Source organism: Ambystoma mexicanum, chromosome 2p, assembly GCF_040938575.1.
Source record: "Ambystoma mexicanum isolate Mex_15411 chromosome 2p, UKY_AmexF1_1, whole genome shotgun sequence".
NCBI classification, from domain to species: Eukaryota; Metazoa; Chordata; class Amphibia; order Caudata; family Ambystomatidae; genus Ambystoma; species Ambystoma mexicanum.
The window spans coordinates 533,187,463-533,210,143 of record NC_090923.1 but is presented as its reverse complement, the minus strand read 5'-3'; the positions used below and the strand labels follow the sequence as shown (position 1 = coordinate 533,210,143).

Genomic DNA, 22,681 nt, shown 5'->3' with positions numbered 1-22,681 from the left:
TTTGGGTTGACAATTCCCATGTGCTGTTGTGCATGACTATGTGCTGTTTGTTTTGAAGTTGCAGTTTGGTGAAGTGCCCGTAGACTGCTTTGCAGAGGTGTGTGTGTTTGTGTTAGCGAATTGCATGCAGAATTTAAGGTTTTTAGAGTTGGGTCATTGGGAATTTTTCTTACCTCGTTGCTTTGGACTACTGTGCTCATCAGCTCTGTCCGTCTCTATATGTTGGCTATTATCTGGCAGTTTAATCGACAGGCAATGCATAGGGTGGTGGCTTACCTCTGTAGCTTTCTTGTGGTTTGTGGGCATGAGAGGTTGTGATGGCCTCCCCCGCCCCCTGACTAGAGATGATTAGGTTAGGGGTTTTGGGTGCCTCCCTGGGTTCCTTGTGTGGGTTACCCTACCTTCCGGCGGTCGGTACCCTGAGCCCTCTTGGGTTGGCAATGTTGGTTGATGCTCCCCCCGTCTGTATCTGGGTGTCCTGTTTCCAGGATATTGATTAGAGTGGGGTAAGAATGCAAAGTTGCACTGTCACCAGTGCAAAGTTTCTGTAATACAGTGCCAAGGGTTATTTGTGCCCTGCGACAATTGCCCAACACCAATAAATCACCATCCCAATAGCCCTAATGAACCATTTATTAAATAAATGTATTCTGCTTTTTAGTTCCAAAAGTGCTCCTGCAAACAGTTTTCACACACATTAACCAACCCATCTCTCCTCTTACCTCCCAAACACCAATCCTCAAATTCTCTTTTTACATTCTCCATGACCCCAAACCCCCAGAAATCAAAAAAATACAGTAAAATGGCTCTTCGCCAAATTCAGACACATTGCTGCGGTCAGATGGGCAGATACCATTTTGGACTACAACTTCCATGATTCCTTGCCATTGACTATGCTGGTTAGGACTGATTGGAGTTGCAGGTTAAAACATCTGGAGAGCCAAAGCTAAAGCTTACAGACCCAGGTCTAGACCAACGTACGCTCCCTTTCACCCCCCTCTGTATAACCTAGATTTAGGAGAGACTAACATCATCTCCTAAATTATTTATGGAAATTCCCAGTACCACAGGCTACCAAAATACTATTCTCCTGTCTTAAAGTTACTAAACCCAAGATTCTCACTCAAGGAAGCCTTGGGACAGTACTTCTCTTCCCCGAAATCCCTCCATTAGCTTCCTGTTAACCCCTGGAAAAACCTTGAAGACGTGCAGCCTTACCCACAAGTGCATTCCAAGAATGGTCCCAAATGTCACAGCTATGAAATGGCACTTTACATCATCTGATAAGCATGTTCGCCAGATCCCATTAACCAACTGACCTAAAAAATGGGTGGCTCACTAAGAGCAGTGCAATGAATGCAGTGGAGGAAGATACTCCATGGTCCCAGGAGCCCAGCCGATTACTCCGAACACCGCAATAAAGGCAAGCAACCTCTCTTCAAAACAATAACTCCTCTTCTAGCGATTCTCTCTCTTAAGCCTCTCCTCGCCATATGAATAACCCAAGGCTTCTACCCTTGCAGAGCCATGCTGTATTAGTGCTTCATTCATTATTTTTCTCATTTTGTCAACCTCAATGGATGAAGGAGCCATGTAAGGTGCGAACCTGCGACACGCAAGCAGTGGTCTAAGTGTACAAAAACAAGTAGTGGAACTATGTTCCCTGCTGGCCTGCCCCCGCTCCCCACAAACCTCATCACCACGTCCCCTCCCACACACAATACATCCCCCCTAAACAGTTGAACCTGCTGTTTAAGGGAACGTTCAGTGCAGTGCACTGAAAGTGCAAGTTTCAACTTCTTCCTACACTTTTATTTTAAAACGAAACCGTTCCGGAGCGGGTTCTTTTTGAAATATAAGTATAGGAGCTGTAAAAGGTAATTAAAGAAAGTAGAGGAGCACCGCTCCCGACCGCTCCCGCTCACTTCGACCACTGCCCGCAAGAGGCACACATATGTCTGCAGCCCGCCCAGAGGCCACAGAACCTTCTCACCATTTTAAGTGTGATGCAAGTCTTCAAATGACTCGATGAGCACAGGAAACAAGTCACAGCAGCATGTCAGCAATGCAAATGTGGCAGCTCCAAGTCACAGCAGCATGTCAGCAATGCAAATGTGGCAGGTCCAAGTCACAGCAGCATGTCAGCAATGCAGATGTGGCAGGGCGAAATCACAGCAGCATGTCAGCAATGCAGATGTGGCAGGCCCTCTCCACCCGGCACTTCTGGAAGGACCTGAATACTCGACGCTTCCAGGAGCTTCTCACCAATTGCTGATCGCGCCACTCAACCCTATACTTGCCCTACTGCCCATCCTAGCTTCTCTCATACCCCACCTTTTAGCCCCCTGGGTGCACCCCCTTTGTACAGCACTCTGTTGCTTCCCAACTGAGTTTGTACTTTACAAATCTCATCCGTAGATACACATTCGGGCAAAAAAATGCAATTATCCTGGATTATTTGCGGGAAACAAATTCAGAAATAAAATGGCAAGTTGGGGAAAACTAGACAACGCCCTATGAACATTGGTATCAAATGATTTCTTTTTCCAAGGAAAACATTTGGACATGTTGTTCTGATGATCCCATAAAAATAATCAGGTTTCCGAGAACACCGTGCAGTGGGCCTTTTCAACGTTTCAATGGTACTATGCATTATGGCACATAGTGTGACGCTTCAGGGGACTTTCCAGAGGCATTGAAATGGTTAATGTATGAAAGTCCCTTCCGTGTTGGTTCCCGTTTGTAAGTTTCGCTTTACGTGATTTCAATGTCCGGTTGCTGAGAAGTGCGGCCTGGAGTCCTGTTCCCGAGTGAACGCTGCAGCTACTTCCTCTTCAGGGAGACGGTTACGACACAATGAGCCATGACTCACCCTTGTTTTGGGAACGTGTTTGACCACCAAACCAGCGATTATGATTGGTCAAGTATCAGCTAGAAGTTGATTGCCATAGTCAGCATCGAGAGTAAATCCCAGCAGACTGGCGCGAGCGGGACACGTGGCTGCCAATCCCTTAGCACTACTGGCCTTTCATGTGCGCCTGCCTGTCCACAAGCCTTCCGGTTTCCCTAGAGCCCATCCTGCTTCAGCTAGGAAGACGTGAAGAACAGCTAGTCTCCACTTGTCGGCCATTTTGTCAGGATGTTTGAAGTTGCCTGTTCCTCATCACATGAAACCTAAACCTGCCACCAATGACCCGTCTCACGGATTACTATGCTCCTAACGGATTAGATGCACAAACCTCCGATGATGACCATATTCCACATAAGTAAAAATACTGTGTCCACCTGGCAGAATAGTATTTGACTTGCGCCTCGATTGCGCGGCCCTGCCCTCGTTACTATTACCTCATGAGTTCCCAGATCATGTCAATTTAAATCCCCACGTATTTATTCATCGTTTCGTACCCACCTTCAGCTGGTTGCTAAGTGATCACCATTTGGGCAGGTATAGAACTGAGGCACAGGACAGAAGTACTTTGTCAAGGGTAACACACGGTGGTCAAACAACAACGTCAAGATTATAACCCATGTCTCCTTGATCCAAAGTTGATAGTTTGACTTCTTCATGTCCAATAAGAACTTCTGCAATGGCATCTGTGAGGGGCTGCCCTCCGCTGGCACCTTAAGTCTGGCACAGGTGTGCCCCTGCCTGGCTTACCATGTTCCTACTGTCATAGCAGCTGGCCATACTCCTGAGGCTGGCCACCTTTAACAGAACATTGCTTTGCCCAGTGAGTAGCAAAAACTATTGAGGTGGCGGCCTCTACACTCAAGTCTGTATCCTATGGCACTCCTCTTACCCCTTCTCTGGCATGTGTGATTCGGGAGTTATCAAGGAGCTGAAAGCCACCCTCTTACTGACCACATACTGGCCACATTCTCTTCAACCGTCTTCATCTTAGTGATCCACAAGTGTTCACCAGCTTTAGTGTATTAACGTATTCGGTAATTCAGCAATGCGCATTAAACCGACGCGGAAAGGAGTTGGCTAATACAAGATATGATGAGTGGTTATCAATCTGATTCTGATTGGATGCAGCAGGGCAGAAGTCACTCTACTGGTTTTGGGATGATGCTCTCCTGATTATGTATGGTAGTGGTGATGGTTCACAGTCTGGCTGGATCCTTTGTACAGCTTCTGCTAAGCTTGTCCAAAGGACTCCCATTGGATCTTACACACTGTGTGGGCTACGGGGGCAGGCTTGTAGATTCTGTTTACAGACTTTTAGCCGGTCGAAATCAAGACTGCCAAGTCTCCTGTACAGTTGAAGTCGTGCATGGAAGTGATTGGCTGGCAAGGTAATGGGTCGGCCTATCCTCTTGGCCTGGCTTTTAGAGCAGTCGATCTTAGCTGTACTTCTTACTGCTTAGGAAGCCGAGGATCACATGCAACTCTCGGACCACTAGAAGAAAATCTTTCTACTGTAAAGCCCAGGTTTAGGAAGTGTAAGACCTTGATGCGGTCACCACCAATCCTCATTGTCGGCTGAAACCTGGGCTTGAACAAGCCTCCCAAGATTATATGAATTCAGAAAGAAACTGAAACCATTTTGTTTTAATGATGCCTGTTATTGAAGGGTAAAGACACCATTTCGTGTTTGGTCTGCGGTTAGTGGCTGTTGCGTGCTATACACATTTCAATCAATAAAGTCTATAGAGTTAGCTATATCATGTAATCGGTCTAGTCTCTGCATACATAGGCCTCTGTTTGGGAGCATGCACATGTGTCAAAAGTGCCATTTAACTGAGGAGCAGGACTTGCTATACTGCAGGTTAACTGTTCCCCTTTCCTCTGCCACTTCTCTGACAGTACAAGGAGTCTGGTCGTGGGTCACTGTTGGATTCGGACGGCGTGTCCAGAATGCTTCCTGCTTTTCCTCCATCACACAGCCAATGAGTTGGCCTTGCGGTTCTTCGGGTGCAGCATAGTCCAACCAGATTTAAGGTATTCCTAGAATCAATCGCTGATGAGTAAATCCCCTATTGTAATCCAATAGGAGAGTATCCTGAGGTATCTGCTCGAGTTAACATTTCTGTGTAATTTGGGGTTCACTGGTTTGAATCCCAGCCGGTTCGCATTCGCCGCCTTTTCTCGTTCAATAAATTGTGCTAGATAACGCCAGAGTCTGTAACTAACACCACCACCGGGTAGTAAACGCGATATAAGAAAATATATTATTATAAAATCTTCAAAATATGCAGCAAAGCTACTGCGCCAGCTAGGGGTTGGTTGTCATACCGGGTTTGTGGCAGGTTTCTTGAATGAAAAACTCTGAAGTTGGTGGTTTGATTGAATAGATTCACTGTTTATTGATCAGCACTCCTTGGAGGTTATTTTATGCAAACATAATCAGTTGGCTGTTTTTACATAAGTCATACTCATATTAATACGTTCCTCTTATCCAGTGTTGGTACCTAATATTCAAACATAATACCTGTCCTCCCAGGGTTAGTAGATGGTGTTCAAACAAACTAATTGGAGAGTCCTCAAACTCAAAGTTTTCAAACCTAATACAAAAGGAAAGTCCTCAAAATGAAAAAAGTCCTCTGCACGTGTTTCATCACTTTAGTTGAGTGGCTCATCGGGAGGATTAAATGAAGTGTGAATGTGTTGATAGTTCACTAGATTGCCTAGTGTTTCAAACCAGACAAATAATTGATGTACCCTGCAGTTGATCTTGATGCAAGAATACTTGGAAGAGGGGTATCTTCTGTCTTTAAAGTAGATGACCCTCAAGAAATGTGGACCGAGTATGGCCAGGCAGTCTGCAAAGCGGGATCCTAGAATGCCGATCCTGTTGGATGGAAAGTTATTTTTACGCTGACAAAAACATATACCAAGCGTGTTTCGAATGTTAATGGAGTATAACGGTATACTGGCCCAAAGAACGCATTGGGAGCCCAAAGAAAGCGTTGCCTCGTAGGATGTGGAAAGGTTGGGGATGCATGCATAGATCACAAGATTTGCCCAGCTTCTCCAGATGGCTTCCTTATTGGGGGAAATTATTCACAGAAGAACAGTTAGTGACACCCCAAAGGGAAAGCAACCCCAGTGACAGAAAACATTGACCATCAGAAAGGGAGGGTGGAAGCAGCACACGCCTGCCTGGGCTCCCACCCTCCGACCCTGGCAGAAAACAGCTCTTGTTATCGACGTGAACTGGAAATACTGCCTGCTTTGTGGATATGAGGTCTGGAACAGCCAGTTCATATTCATCAGGGATATTTATCCATGAGGATGAACGGTCTGCACGGTGGCATTCCAGGAAAATGAGTTTGTTTCTGCCAATTCTGGTAATATGTGTACAGTTCATTGGTGGCCATAATTGGTCAATATTCCAGCAAAGAACTCTCAGCGGTTCCTTGTGCAGCTTTAATTACGTACATGTGTATTGTGTTCATATTCTCTCCATTATATTGTTGCAAATAAGTTCATGGTTACAAAAATTGCATTAAAATGTACATATTTAAACAAAAATGAAATCATTGAAGAAAACATAATTTTGGTATTATGAATCTAGTAACAACATTTTTAAATAAGAAGTCAGGGAAGGTCCCTTCAGAACCCTTCATCTTTCCAACCCTGTTCTGGTTCCATTATCCCTGATAATGAGAAATAGAGGCCTCTCCATTTTGGCCTTCTCGTTTTCTTCCTGCTGATGCACCTGTGCCAACTTTTGCTTTCTCTATGGTCGTTTCATCCCTTTCTTACTAATCTTTATTTTTTTAACATTTCCCCTTTACATACTGATTCTGCGGTCCAGTCTCAAATCATATTCATATAAACCTTTAAAGAACATTCTTTGGTGCACTGTCTATAATTGTGGTGAGACGGACACCTGCTCGGTGTCTGTTGCATTGAGACAAAGGCCGATGGCCATTGACGCTCTGGCCTTTCTTCTTCCTCTTGCTGGCAGATTTTATCCATCAGCAGTGATTATTGGATACCAAGGCATGAACCTCATTGCTCCATCCTCTCGGGCTGAGCGTGTAGTCGTTGGTTGGATTTCTACATGGTCTGTGTGGACTTGTCACAGTAAGGCTGGTTTCACTGGGTCTTCGTCGTGAACACTGACGCTCAATTCCAATTGTCCCTTTTATAGTTCATGCAATGTATCATACTGCTTAGTTTCAATAGTGCACATTTCAAAAGGTCAATTACCTAAATCAACCGACACGCGTTTCTTGCTAATTGAGCTTTTTCAAGGCTGTTCATTACACACCAAACTGAGGCCAGACAACCAAAATGCAGCACAAGCACAAACAAAGTTTTCACACATGTAATTGCATTAGCACCTGCTCAAATACTGTTCAAAGGTATTTGCGCTAATGTGAATGCATTCCCTCGTCTGTTTTTTTCTAGACACACAGGTGGTTATTCTACTCGCCTAAACAATACTGAGTTGGACTATGTGTTCAACCTGGTGTGGTAAGTGTTCTAACCAAACGAATTAGTAATGTGATATGTTCATCAAAAGAAAGTGATCATGGCCTCCGTGTCACACACCATCCACCCTAATTTTGCTTAAAAATTGAAATTTGTAAAACAAAACAAAAAAATGGTATTCATATATTCAAAATGCTATAAACCAGTGTACACATGTAGAAGGAAACATACAATCTAATGTACAAAATACCATAAGCCAAACATAAACATCAGGTCATACAAAACACAAGAAGAATATATGTTAGTCCTTTTTATGACCTTCTCTTCATTTGCAGTTTCCTGATTTCTTCAGCTAGTCAGTCTACACGTTGTGTTTCGGCTATTCTGTGAGCAATAATGATGCCCCAACATACGAACCTGTGAAGGCGGAAATCACAAATGAGAAGTGAGCGCCGTGAGAGTTGGCAGCATAGTTTCAACTAATGAGGGGCTACACACAGGAGATACAGGAAAAACACAGGAACACATTTGGTGATCCTTTAAGTATTGGTTTTGTCCTGATGAAGGCTGTATGTATGTTGGAGCATCATCATGCTCATAGAATGGCCGAAACACGTGTCAACTGACTATCTGAAGAAATCAAGGCACTGCAAACGAAGGGCGGGTCATAAAAAGTACTAATAGGATTAGGATTTAGGGTTCCCCCGATGTTTCAGTGAGTTTTCATATTTTCATATATGATGTTTAGTATCTATTTTTCATGTTTTTTCTATGAACTGATGTTTGTTTGACTTATGGTGATGTGTACATTAATTATTGTATGTTTCCTTCTACGTGTGTACACCTTTTTATAGAATTTGTAATTTTTGAAATATGAATAAAACTTTTTTTTTTTACAGAATTCACTTGTTAAGTAAAGTTAGGGTGGATGGTGTGCGACATGGAGCCCTTGATCTATAGTATAGCCTAGAAGATTAAGGCCTACCAGTCACCCTTATTGTGTACGTAATGCAACATGTGACAGACTTCTCTTTAGAGCAAACATAAAATACTGCAAGGAGATCCAAGCCACTGTCGTTGCATGGCAAAATGCAAAAAATAAAAGTGGTGTGTTCTAAGGGAACGCCCTCACCGAATAGCCCGATAGATGCATGCACCTGAGAATGTATGACTTGCATGCCTGGCAGCATGTTATCTGATTTAGGCCCCAGAATGATCCAGTCGATATATAATGTTCTCATTTGCTGATTTATAAAAAGGGTGTTTTTCCGCCAGGCAGGAGGCCCTGCATAATTAACTAGGAGGGTTGGTGCAAAGTTGCTTTCAGTAATGTAGTAACTTCAATGATACATTGGGCAATTGACTGAGTTGCAGTGAAGCAGTGGCCCAGTGACAGCAGCGTGTCAAAGTCTACAGCGGTTTCTTTCTTAGTTCCAGTCCTCGCTCTACTGCCCTTAAATGTTTTACATGCAAGTCATGGGGAAACTTCCTGCAGAGTTTATGCAGGCCATGTGCCTTCTAATTTGCAATCTTCTCCTAAAAGACCAGTCTTTGGACCTCCCTCCTCCTTTGGGTGTCAGGCCGGTGAAAACACAGTGCACCGCTCCCATATCAGCGGTGTGCCCTGGGGTCAGTGCATAAAATAAAGGATATGGTCAGGGTCAGGTCTACTGAACTATTGCTGTTTAAATAACAAGAATCAATGCAAGAAAGACCAGAGAGAAGAGAAGACGTTTAGTAGCATGAAAGGAGAGATAGGGGCAAGCACGACAGATGTTGAATAGTGCAAAATAATGCCCAAGTTATGCGCAGATGAGGAAAAAGGCGTTTGAAGATTTCAAATGTACAACTATTTCTAAGAAAACTAAGAAATTTAGCAAAGACATCCAGGAATTAGGATTGAGACAATGTATCCATATCTTAGTGCAGAGTATTTACAAAAGAAGACACAGGATAGATCACAACAAAGCAGGAACAACAGAGGCAGACCACGGAGGTGGGTGACATTTTCTGATTCCAGCAGCGACACCGCAGGCGAGGACCCATCCTCACTGGGATTTTCGCAAGCCTACAGATCCAGGAACCAGAGGCCTTTTTTAGGGAGAGGACAATTCCGTTTTCCAAGGGGATTTTTACAACCAAACATGGGACCCCTGGGGGGCAGTCAGTGGCAATGACCACGCAGGAGGGGCTACAGCCAGTAGCAGCTTTGATCAATCCCACAGCCCATAGGGAACTGGATAGAGACATCCCAGTTTTCAACTTATCAGATATTGTATTGTCACCCCATACAAATCCAACTCTTGAGAAGGGACTATCATTTGTTCCGACCAATCAGACTGACTGGCTTACAGTACAAGGTGAGGTTAAACAATTCTTTAGAAAAGTGCGACTTAGCAACTTTTTCAGTGATAAGGAACAGGAAATGAACCCTCAAGATACAGGCCTACAGATTCCATCTAATTTCACTCCACTTGATAATCAGGTGTCTCAAGAAATAATTCTCTTTGAGAAATGTAATGGCTGACCTCAAGAGATTACAAAATAGCACACAGAAAACTAGACATAACCTATCCAATGCTGAGAAACAGGCAATGGATGAACTTGCAGCGAATACAGGCCTAGTAATAAAGCCTGTGGACAAAGGGGGAGGGATTGTTGTCTTTTCCCAATTTAAATATCACAAAATGGTAATGGATATATTAGGGGACCATGAAAGTTGTCGTGCTCTACGCAAATACCCATCCTCAGAAATTAAAGATGAAATTAGGGAAACAACCCAGTTTGCAGCAGATCGGTCCTGGATCACACGAGAGGAGTTGGAATATTTGAACTATTATGATGGGAGTACCCCCTCCTTCTATGCCCTCTCTAAAATCCACAAACATGAATCTAACCCCCCGGGAAGACCTATAGTATCGGGCTATGGTTCGATACTAGAGCTTCTCTTCAAGTTCATAGACTTGTTTTTACAACCTATAAGTCAGAAAACTGTGACCTATTTGAAGGATACGATGGCAACAATTAACATCTTTGAAGGGGAACCCTTTGACAGTGAGAAAGATCTCCTGGTGACAATGGATATCAAATCATTGTATACGAATATACCCCAAGAGGAGGCCATAGAAATCATCGATAGATTTCTGATACATCGGGGCACACTACAAAGGGTCCCAGCAGGGTTCATTGTCGAACTCATGACGATTGCCCTATAGAAAAACTTATTTGTATATGCAGGACAATACTACCTGCAAACAAGGGGTACGGCCATAGGAGCGGCATTTGCCCCGAGCTTAGCCATCCTTTTTATGTCCGCCTTTGAGGATCAGTGGGTACTTTCAGCCAACAACCAATTTAGATCACAGATTAGGAAATGGTTTCGTTATATTGACGATGTGATCTTTATTTGGCAGGGTGACCTTGATTCTCTGAATGCTTTCTTCACCTACCTAAATAATCAACACCCTACCATCAAATTCACTATGGAACATGACAATACATCTATTAGTTTCCTAGATTTGGAACTCAAGGCACAACTGGGTCATCTCCATTGTACACTATACAAGAAGTAGATGGATAGGAATACTACTTTACATTTTACGAGCTTCCATCCCAGGTTTCTTAAAGAAAATCTGCCTTACAGTCAATTCTTGAGGTTGCATCGTAATTGTACCGAGACATCAGATTACTATCAACATGCCAACAAATTGGCGAGTGATATGAGGGTCAGAGGATACCCTAAGAAATTGGCGGCGCATGCCCTGAAAAGAGCCAGATTTACACCAAGGGAGAATCTCCTTACGCCTCAGGCAAGGAATTTGACACAAGAAAGGATCACATGTGTGACCACATACAATACACAATCATTTGCTATCAAAAAAGCATTACTGAAATATTGGCCTATGGTTGATACTTGTCTACCAACCTCAGGGATACCATTGTTTGCTTTTAAGAGATCAATAAACCTCAAAGATCAACTGGTGCATTCATCCTCACCAGCCAAATCCAATGTGAGTCAGAGAGTGTTGGGGCACTTCCCTTGTGGAAATTGCCGGGTGTGCCAGTTTACCAAAAAGACAACACGTTTTCAAATTGAAAACAGAATATGGAACATTTATTTCTTATCAAACTGTAAAACCAGCAATGTGGTGTATTGCATCCAAAGCCCTTGTGGCCTGAGAAATGTAGGCCAGACAAGTAGGCCGGTACATATAAGAATCATGGAACATCGCTCCAGGATACAATGCAAAAACCATTTGGCGCCTTTAGTCCCACTTCGTGGAATACGCACACTCTCCGGATGAGATGCAGTGGTGCGTACTTGATGTGGTGAAGTACAGCCTAAATATGCAACAAACGATGCGTAATAGGGAATCCAGATGGATTTTCCGGTTACAGACATTGGATAGGTCTAAAGGCTGAATGAGGAGACCCCCACTTTCCAGGTACCCCCATGACAGTATTTATGTACATTATGTTATGACCCCACTGGCCCACAGTCCCAGGATGCTAACACAGCCTCCTTTAGTGAGAACTTTTTGGGCAAAGGTTTCCCCCGCTTTTCGAGGATTCGGGACTACAAGTACCTTGGTGCATTAACCCAGGCAGAGAATGGGGTTGGTCGGTCTTCTCAGACCGGGTCACTAGGTCAGCATTGGAATTAAATCACTTTAGTATGCTGACGTACATTATAGTTGCCAGTATTTGCCTTGTTTACATAACGCAGCCGTTTTTGAAATAATTCCCCACTGTTCGCCTTCACAGTTCTGCAACACCAGGCATATTTCGGGTGCAGTACACTGTTTTGTCCACCATGGCGCTGTTCCACCTGTTTATACATGCGTAATATAAGGCCTTCCGAGGCCTCTATGGTTGCCGACACTTCCTGGTAGAAGATTGGGAGTCGAGACCGACGAGAGTGCGGGTGAATCTTTATCCATCACAAAGTAGGTCCCCTTTGAGATTCTGTTAGAGACTGGCCACGATTGCACATCGGGACGCTTACATACGGATTTCCTGTCCCCCTTTGTAGTTTGTGGACACGAATGCTACATCTTGCCAACACGTCCCCGGAGGAGGACTTGCGCATTGGTACATCTCAGACCACGCTGCCCGCGAGGAGTGCAATTGCATTCCCCTTTAAATATCTGATGCACGCGGTTTCAGACGGTGGGAACGCTTCATCTGCCACAGGTATAGGATGTTAGACACAACATGCTTGTTGTGTGCTGTATGTCCTAGGGTTTAGATTACTAACCACTCTGCCTGAATGTCGGGTTTAGACCCTGTGGATTAAATCATTCTTTTGTCTTGTCTATCAAACAGGGCTTGTGTTCCTATTGCTCCATGGGGCTACACTGAAATGAGGTCCGAGTGTTCTCTAGCAACAATCTGAATATGGTAGGGTCTAGAACCGTGAGATAGAGGTCCAACCCTTTTTCCCTGGATCCGACGAAATTAAGAGCCATAAGTTAACTGCCAATCCTTTTTACATAGGGGGATCACTTTACCCCCAGCTTTTTCTTTTTCTTTCTATGTTCACTGGTTTCGGAATTTGTTTGAGCACATTGGGTGAATACAAAGCACACACTCACTGCCATTGCGGGCAGAGTGCATGATTGTATGTAGCCCTTGATTGCATGGGTTTTGAGGCTTCATCCTTTTTCATCCCTAGGGTCGGCTTCTGTCTCTAAGTACAATGGTGGAAAATATGCATTATACCACCTGACATGCTACCATACTCTCTCCTTTGTTGTTAAGGTGGCTCAAAGGTTGTTGGTTATCCTCACCTGGGTAGCACTGGCTCTAGCACAGATGGCTGGTTCCGCTTGGGGCACGACACGGTAGTCAGTTGCCTTAATCTTTTAACTGGTTTTGACACAACTCTTGTGTCTTTTTATCAACTCATGGTTGTGTATGTTTTTATTCCTCAGGGGTCATCTCTTTGTGTTTGTAACTCTGGTCCTGAGGAAGGCGTTATTTACATCTACCAACGCCGAAACGTAGGACATACCTGCTTTTGCAACATCCTTCAAAGCAGTTACTAGTTGGCTGGATTCTAATATACACAGCCACTCTACGTAGACCCCGAGTAGATGCTTAGATTATTTGGTGTAATCTCGTATATTTGGTTCTTTTAAATCTGAACACTTCACACCACTTGGCAAGAGTTATAATGTCTAGTTGGCGTGGGTTATATCTTTGGATATGTGGATCTGTTATAAATGAGAAAATAACAGTACAAGTTTATGTAATTGGAAAAAGATTTTTTTGCATTTCAGATATGTGGATGTGTTACTAATGATGAAATATAATTGTATGTAAAACGAAAAAATAATCTGTTCTTTATTTCAAGTTTAGCTTTTTTTCAAAATATCCTTCGTTTTGGTCTTTGTTGTAGCAAATTGAATTTATTTGTTAATATTGTCTTAATAAAATTGTGATCATGTTTTAGGTTATTAAGTGGAGTATGTTTTCCATGACAACAGGGCATATGAATGAATGCATTTTTGATTTTGTAAATATACAATGATTATTTGCTAAATATTTGAAGCATATCACACACTGAGCCTAGTGTGTAGGTGGAGAGGTTTGCTCACAAAGAGACAGAATACAGTTAATTGGGTGGACTGTTATTCTTTAAATCTTTTTCCTACTGGGGCATACTTTTTTGTTTACTTGTTTAAATAAGGAGACCATGGAAAGGGCAGCGATGCGTGGCGCAAATCATAACGTACACAAGCCTCTGGGGCAGGCCCAGCACTAGGTCTTTTGCCTCCGAAGGCCCTTCCACTGTCACCGGAGCCTCATTTTCTCTATGTAGGTGTAGTGTGGCACCCCCTGCTGGCAGCTCTGGCAGCGGCTTCCTATTATCAGCGTACCCTGGAGCCAACACTGCTCTAATGCCCTGAAGTTGCGCAGTAGCACCCTTTCACAAGGCGTTTCTGCTTTCTGCAAACATTTGAAAGCCTGAAAGGGAGCTCCTTCATTGAGGCCACTGCCTGCTTACTTTATGACTGTTTTTTGAACGATACCTGCCTCACTGTAGCATGTACTGCAACCAGTGCCTAGATGCCCACGGGTTTAGAGTGCTCTATGAATGTAAAAATAAATAAATATGGAAGACCTCCTAAAATGCACCAGCTTGGGGAAAAATTTTACTGAGTGCCTGCAAACCATGCAAACAGCACTAGTGGGCGGTATACAGCCCGGTAACATACATGAACATGACCGCTTGTGAGATATTCAATGTGTGTTATTTCTGCTGGGGTGAACCATAAACTCTCTGGGAAAGCCATGTCTAGGCAGCGTCTAAACTCTGCACTAATCAAAACTTTCAGAAATACTTCAGGCTTGATTTTAAAAAAGCGTTTTTCAATGGGGTTGCACCAATGTCAAATGCTTTTGTAGATCAGGCCATCTGTGTTTGTGTGATTGCTTCCAACTTCTATATTAACGTGCCATGTTAAGGTGCCATAATGCGAATGTTATGGTACGTTGTTATAACGTACCACGTTGATGGGCTATAATGCTAATCCTCTTCTTGTTGGTGTTTCCCTTCTCTATTGATGTTACATGTTGGTGCTCCTTGTTTTCATCCCTGTGGATGATCCATGCCCATGTGTTGATGTGACACTCCTCGGGCCCATTAATGCTCCCCTTCTATATTAACGTGGCATGTTGATGTGCTATAAGGCTAATCCCCTTCTAGGTTGTTTCTCCCCTTCTATATTAACGTGGCATGTTGATGTGCTATAATGCTAATCCCCTTCTAGGTTGTTTCTCCCCTTCTATATTAACGTGGCATGTTGATGTGCTATAAGGCTAATCCCCTTCTAGGTTGTTTCTCCCCTTCTATATTAACGTGGCATGTTGATGTGCTATAATGCTAATCCCCTTCTAGGTTGTTTCTCCCCTTCTATATTAACGTGGCATGTTGATGTGCTATAATGCCAATCCTCTTCTGGGTTGACTCTCCCCTTCTATATTAACGTGGCATGTTGATGTGCTATAATGCCAATCCTCTTCTGGGTTGACTCTCCCCTTCTACATTAACGTACCACGTTGATGTGCTATAATGCCAATCCCCTTCTAGGTTGTTTCTCCCCTTCTATATTAACGTGGCATGTTAATGTGCTATAATGCTAATCCTCTTCTGGGTTGACTCTCCCCTTCTATATTAACGTAGCATGTTGATGTGCTATAATGCCAATCCCCTTCTAGGTTGACTCTCCCCTTCTATATTAACGTGGCATGTTAATGTGCTATAATGCTAATCCTCTTCTGGGTTGACTCTCCCCTTCTATATTAACGTAGCATGTTGATGTGCTATAATGCCAATCCCCTTCTAGGTTGTTTCTCCCCTTCTATATTAACGTGGCATGTTAATGTGCTATAATGCTAATCCTCTTCTGGGTTGACTCTCCCCTTCTATATTAACGTGGCATGTTGATGTGCTATAATGCCAATCCCCTTCTAGGTTGTTTCTCCCCTTCTATATTAACGTGGCATGTTGATGTGCTATAATGCTAATCCTCTTCTGGGTTGACTCTCCCCTTCTATATTAACGTGGCATGTTGATGTGCTATAATGCCAATCCCCTTCTAGGTTGTTTCTCCCCTTCTATATTAACGTGGCATGTTGATGTGCTATAATGCTAATCCCCTTCTAGGTTGTTTCTCCCCTTCTATATTAGCGTGCCACGTTGATGTGCTATAATGTTAATCCTCATCTAAATTGACTCTCCCCTTCTATATTAGCGTGCCACGTTGATGTGCTATAATGTTAATCCTCATCTAAGTTGACGCTCCCCTTGTATATTAGCTGCCACGTTGATGGGCTATAATGCTAATCCCCTTCTTGTTGGTGTTTCCCTTCTCTATTGATGTTACATGTTGGTGCTCCTTGTTTTCATTCCCTGTGGATGATCCATGTCCAGGTGTTGATGTGACACTCCTCGGGCCCATTAATGCTCCCCTTCTATATTAACGTATCACGTTGATGTGCTATAATGCCAATCCCCTTCTAGGTTGTTTCTCCCCTTCTATATTAACGTGGCATGTTGATGTGCTATAATGCCAATCCCCTTCTAGGTTGTTTCTCCCCTTCTATATTAACGTGGCATGTTGATGTGCTATAATGCCAATCCCCTTCTAGGTTGTTTCTCCCCTTCTATATTAACGTGGCATGTTGATGTGCTATAATGCCAATCCCCTTCTAGGTTGTTTCTCCCCTTCTATATTAACGTGGCATGTTGATGTGCTATAATGCCAATCCCCTTCTAGGTTGACTCTCCCCTTCTATATTAACGTGGCATGTTGATGTGCTATAATGCTAATCCCCTTCTAGGTTGTTTCTCCCCTTCTATATTAACGTGGCATGTTGATGTGCTATAATGCTAATCCCCTTCTAGGTTGTTTCTCCCCTTCTATATTAACGTGGCATGTTGATGTGCTATAATGCTAATCCCCTTCTAGGTTGTTTCTCCCCTTCTATATTAGCGTGCCACGTTGATGTGCTATAATGCTAATCCTCATCTAAATTGACTCTCCCCTTCTATATTAGCGTGCCACGTTGATGTGCTATAATGTTAATCCTCATCTAAGTTGACGCTCCCCTTGTATATTAGCTGCCACGTTGATGGGCTATAATGCTAATCCTCTTCTTGTTGGTGTTTCCCTTCTCTATTGATGTTACATGTTGGTGCTCCTTGTTTTCATTCCCTGTGGATGATCCATGCCCAGGTGTTGATGTGATTCTCCTGGGGCCCATTAATGCTCCCTTCTATGTTAGTGTGCCATGTTAATGTGCTATAATGCCAATCCTCTTCTAGGATGACTCTCCCCTTCTATATTAGTGTGCCACGTTGATGTGCCATAATGCCAATCCTCTTCTAGGTTGAGTCTCCCCTTCTATATTAGCGTACCATGTTAATGTGCTATAATGCCAATCCTCTTCTATGTTGAATCTCCCCTTCTATGTTAGCGTGCCATAATGCCAATCCTCTCCTAGGTTGAGTCTCCCCATCTACATTAGCGTGCCACGCTGATGTGCCATAATGCCAATCCTCTTGTAGGTTGACACTCCCCTTCCATATTAGCTTCCACGTCGATGTGCCATAATGCTAATCCTCTTCTAGTTTGACGCTGCCTCATCTTCATCACTGTGCCATGTTGATGTGCCATGTTGATGTGCCATGATTCTAATCCTCTTTTAGGATGGTGTTTCCGATCCATGTTGTGCGTGTCCCTTCTCTGTTGGCATTCCATGCCAATACCTTGCCTGCTATGTGTGGCCCAGAACTGGCATTCATGACTCACAGCTGGCAAGGTTGAAGAACGTGCTGTTAACCATGTGACCGGTTTCTTTTCCGTGATCCGTGTTGTGATCACAGAGGAAAGCATTAACAGGTTTCACAGAAACCAGTCAATGAATACAGGACGCAGTCCCTGAGCACTGAAGATAGGTTACTGTACCGGGTATCTCAGGAGGCAGTGTGCAGCCTTGCAGTGCACCGCTTTAGCGCCTCCTGCCCGGGGCTCTAATCTGCTACGGAAGTGGCACACCTGAACGCAACGATGACGCCCAGGTGGCCAGGGTTAGAGGAACAGCAAGTATTTTAAATTTCGATTGAATTGCATTTATTGAATTTCTGGGAGTGTCAGCCACAGGGAGTCAACGCCTTAAGCACACTCCCTGACTAGCAAGACCCCACCAAAAAGCTACAGAGCAGATCACATATATCACATGAAGGATGACATGTTCCCAATGGTCTTTGTGTCACACCCACCCACTTCTGCGGTTCATTTTGAAGGCTGCACACCAAAAAGACCGATTTCTTTCTGCCGAAAAGTAGAAATTCCACACTTCCGGGGTCGTTTCCACCCCGCTCACCCCACCTGCGCTCGTCTTTTTTTTTAAATTAGTTGGGGGACTTCACCCCCAAACAGTCCTTACCTTCCCTGCCTCCTCACTTCCACGCCCTGTCAATCCACCTCAACACCCACCACAGACACACTGATTCAGACACAGACACATTTACAGTCCTCCCACCCTCCCTTCCCTGACATTACCCCTCCTCCCCAACAGACTGACACACACAGACTCACAGACACACCCACACTCTCTCTCTCACACACACACACAAACCCAAAGCACTCACCTGGGACTCCCGCGACTTCCCTCTTCCGGCTTTGAAGCGCCCGTCGGCCCACTGCGCGCACTCGTGTGCGTCCAGGGCTGCGACAGTTCCATTTTGCAAGGTGGCATGGAGTGGTCTCCATGCAGTCTTTCTAAATCGATTTTTTTTTTCGGTCTTTTTTAAAAAGACATTTTCTCTCTGGACCACTTCTCCAGCCCCTTGCACTCTGATTATTGCGGGTCTATTCTAGTTCAGCTGGTAGGATAGCTCCCAGAGTTCGGCGCTGGCCTCAGTTAATCTATTTGCAACCTGCAATCAAAGATTTAAATTGTGACTAAGCCGACTCAGCAGTTCATGCATCAAGTGTAGATAAATTGAGTGCCATCAAACTGAGTCAAGGTAACATATAGTATTAGAGAGCTTAGAAGGGGCAGAAACGGCCAGAAGCACTATGTGACACTGTGATATTATAAGGGTTAAATTAACATTAAATCAATATGGCTGTGTTTATTGTTGTATTCAAATGTTCGTCTTTATTCAAAAATGTTATGTGAAATAGTGGTTCTGTAAGGGAGAGGGAGAGAGAGGAAAGAGAGAGAGGGAGAGAAGGCAGGGCTGGCCTTAGGTCTGCAAGCACCCAGGGGGCGAAACAAAATGTGCATCCCCTCCCCCGCCCCTGTTTTTCAAAGGTTGCCCCATGCTGGTGTGGCAGAGGTGCCCGATTGAAATGGAAAGCGCCCCCCCTCCAGTGCTGAAGCAGGGAGTGCATCACTTCAACAGGTTGCTGCAGCTACACCAGCACGGGACATCCTGGCAGGAAAGCTGAGCTGCAGCTGCACCAGCATGGGGCATCCTGGCAAGAAAGCTGAGCTGCAGCTGCACGGTGCTAGACTGCGTGCTATGTTATGCAATGTTAGGTTTATTTATTTATTTGGCATCTGCAAAGCACGCCTAACCCGTAGGTATCTGGGCGCTGGAAAAACCTTTACAGACATGTATGCACTTACTTAGAATAGACAGTATGATATATAATTTACAATGTACGATATTTACAGAAGATTACGATATGCCTAGGGGTCTACTAGGACCAGAGGTGCTACCGCATGTTATGCAGCATTTGCAAAGTGCCCCCCTGCCACTTGTGTGGCCTTGAAGCGCTGAGGCATGCTTTCCTTAAGCAGAACCCAACATGATGAATAATTCAGTGCTTATGTCCAGGTGTTGGAGCATGGCCCATTCAGGGGATATAGTGTGACTGGGCTTAAGAATGAGGCATGCCTGGTCATTCGGTATTGCATGGAGCGCGCCCATTCCATCCGACTAGGGCTGTGGGCTTTGTGCATCAGCAATGCAATTCCGTTCATGTTATGTTATGTAAAAGGTACTTATATAGCACACGGTCACCAACAGAATTGGTCCCCAGGCGCTCTGGCGGATCTGTAAATGAGAAGGTGGGAAAACACTTTGTTGTAATATGTGCTTTGCTCTTGAGTGGAATTCTACGTTGTAGAATTCCACTCTTGCTCTGATGACATGTTTACATCTGTTTAAGGTTCTACATTCTATGAGCAGCCGTTATGAGTTGTAGTGGAGAGCTGATGAGTAGGCTGAGCACTGCTGAGCTCAGGCTGGTTACTATTAAAGGATCTTCACTTACCTGCAGTGTGTGACTCCCTTATTACACACTTCCAAATCCCTTGGTTCCATTTGGGGATTTCTCTGTGGAAGCCAGGGGAGAGGGAGATTGGGGTTTTTTGGGAGGCTTGGGCACTATAGGCAGTGCTTTAATTAGCCTGTACAGTCGAGCCGGGCTCATATGGGGGCGGGGGGTCCTGACAGGGGTTTGGTGCCGCAATTATGAGGCCACACTTCCATCACCTGAATGCTGCCTGTTAGGACACGCCCCAGTAAGAGCAGGGGCTCGATTTTGAAAAAAGGCAGGGGCCGTGCCTTGACGGGCACCATTCAGATCAGGTAAGCGTTTCCTTGACCTTAATGCGGCGCTGGCCTCCTGCCAGGCACCCCTTTCACTGGAGATGCCGGGATCATCCTCCTCTCAGCGAGGGCGATGATCCCTGCATCTCCAATGAAAGGGGTGCCTGGCAGGGGGTCGGGGATGCAATGAAGAGCAAGGCTTTTTTGTTTTTGTTGTAAAGCCTGAAGTTCTTGCTTGCCGGGACAGCTTCAGGCTTTGCAAAAAAAAAAGCCTTGCCTTTTGAGTGTATCGCCAACCCCCACCCGACAACCCTTTCATTAGAGATGCAGAGGGGTTGGCAACATAATGACATGGCAAGGCTTTTTTTCTAAAGCCTTAAGTTTACACGCGAGAGCTTCAGACTTTACAAATAAAGGCCTTGCCGGCTACCAGCATGGTGGGCTGGGATTAGCAGGGGACTCCAAAGGGCCCCAGCAGGGTCCCATCTCAAACACAATTTTTGGAGCCTGGCAGGGCTTTGCCCTGGCTAGCCACAGGCCACTTAAAGCCCTGACTACAGGCAGGGCGGATTTTACACATGACGCAGCAGGTATTTGGTGTCTTTCAGATCCACTTTCCAAGTGATTCATGAGTTTGCGGGAAAGGGAGTTTATAAACCAGGAAAAGCCTGGAATGGTAAACAAAGATGCCAGCTCAGCGGCAACGTGCTCGCCTTGGAAACAAGACGACACGAGGCAACACAGGTTCAATCCCTGGGTCCATGCTTAGAAAATTCTGGCTATTAAGTGCGTTATAAATACGCAACTAAGACATATTCCTGTAACAGCGCCTCGATGCCCCCGGTCTGTGTGAGCGCTTTAAAAAACAAAGGCCTCTGTTGGTTCTCCCATTCGTTCTCCAGCTCACAGGATACCAGCTTGCAGAGAAGGAAGGCTCTGGGCATGCGCCACCGCGTCAGCCCCAGATGTTTATCCGCGCAGTCCGTTGACTCCTTCTCCAAGGCGTTCTCGAGCTTGACTGGAACACTTGCACGGCGCGTTGGTAACTCGACCTGCGGGGTATAGGGCGGCTGCCTCAGTGCGTTCCTACAGGCTCAGCGCGGAGAGAGCTCTGCAATGCTGCAGCCCCAGAAGCCATGAATGACTTAGCAGGCTTCGGGAGAACCCGACTGACTCCCCCAACCCCCCACCACACCGCTCTTCAACGCTTGACAGTTGTATTATTGATGGTGTGCACATATGGTAAAATCCTCTTTCAGACGGCCTGAGAGATGACGTGCCTACCCCTGTGCTGCTTCTCGGGCTGCACCCGGTCATCAATTCACTTCTGAAAACAAATGACATCATGGTCTGCTGGCTCTCCTTGGATTGAAATCCAAGCCAAAGCATGAAGCAAAATGGCGAAGAGAGGCCCATACCCTTTCCCTCCCGCTTCCAGAGACCGCACTAAAGTGCACATGGGTGTGTGCACGTTCAGTGCACGGAATCTTCCGCTGCACAGGACTCATCATCATGGTGGTCATGTTTTTTGCAGTTACTAGTCCTGATTTCCGAGTACTAATTCCGGAGTTGTGAGATGTTTCTGGGATCTAAGCCATGTTCCACTGCCCTTTGCAAGGAGCCCAGGCCGATATGAAAGAGAGTAGGGTGATTAGGCTAGTGGTGAACTTTGCTGTTGTGCTTTCACTGCGCACAGAAGGTGGACTCTTAGCTCTGCATGCAGGTCTGTGTCTAGGTATTCTATGTCCAGAGATGGGCCTTGTGTCCCCGTGGATCTGGGATGCACACACTGAGGCCGGGGCTGGCCAACGTGGCGGCTCTTGCCAGGTCCGAGATCTGGCCGGATCTTGGGAGCCAGCCTGCCTCAGCCCCGGCCTGGAGAGCGCACGCAGAGCAGATTACATTATCGACCCCCGCTGAGGGTACAGACGCAGAGCTAGGGGCTCGGTGAAATATGCCAGCAAGGATTCTGGTATTTGTAGTCTCTCGGTCAAAATGTGGTGAATGTCACAATTGTACACGTTTTTGCTACCATATGTCTCCTTAGGTTTATAAAAGATGGCTTGAAAAGTTCACAAACCATGCTAAGGTACGCACACAAATATATAAAGCCTAAAATATATTTGTGTGCGCACCATTCAATGGTTTGTGTACTTTTCAGGCTATCTTTTATAAGGCAGTTAATTGTTAAAAGAGGAAAACCAAATGGGGGTAAGGAG

At 44.9% G+C, this 22,681-nt stretch overlaps 1 protein-coding gene across 9 annotated transcripts in view; it reads left to right on the top strand.

The window, feature by feature from the left end:
• Window positions 1-22,681, top strand: part of IQSEC1 (IQ motif and Sec7 domain ArfGEF 1) — a 3,055,115-nt gene that overhangs the window by 2,615,628 nt on the left and 416,806 nt on the right. Inside the window, exon 1 of one of the 9 annotated variants that reach the window (XM_069643974.1) lies at window positions 17,964-17,984. The exons of the other annotated variants lie outside the window; for them this stretch is intronic. Coding sequence (XP_069500075.1) covers window positions 17,965-17,984 — 20 coding nt within the window. The 5' untranslated portion in view covers window position 17,964. Of the gene's footprint in view, window positions 1-17,963; window positions 17,985-22,681 lie in introns of those variants that run through there. 9 annotated transcript variants of the gene reach the window in all.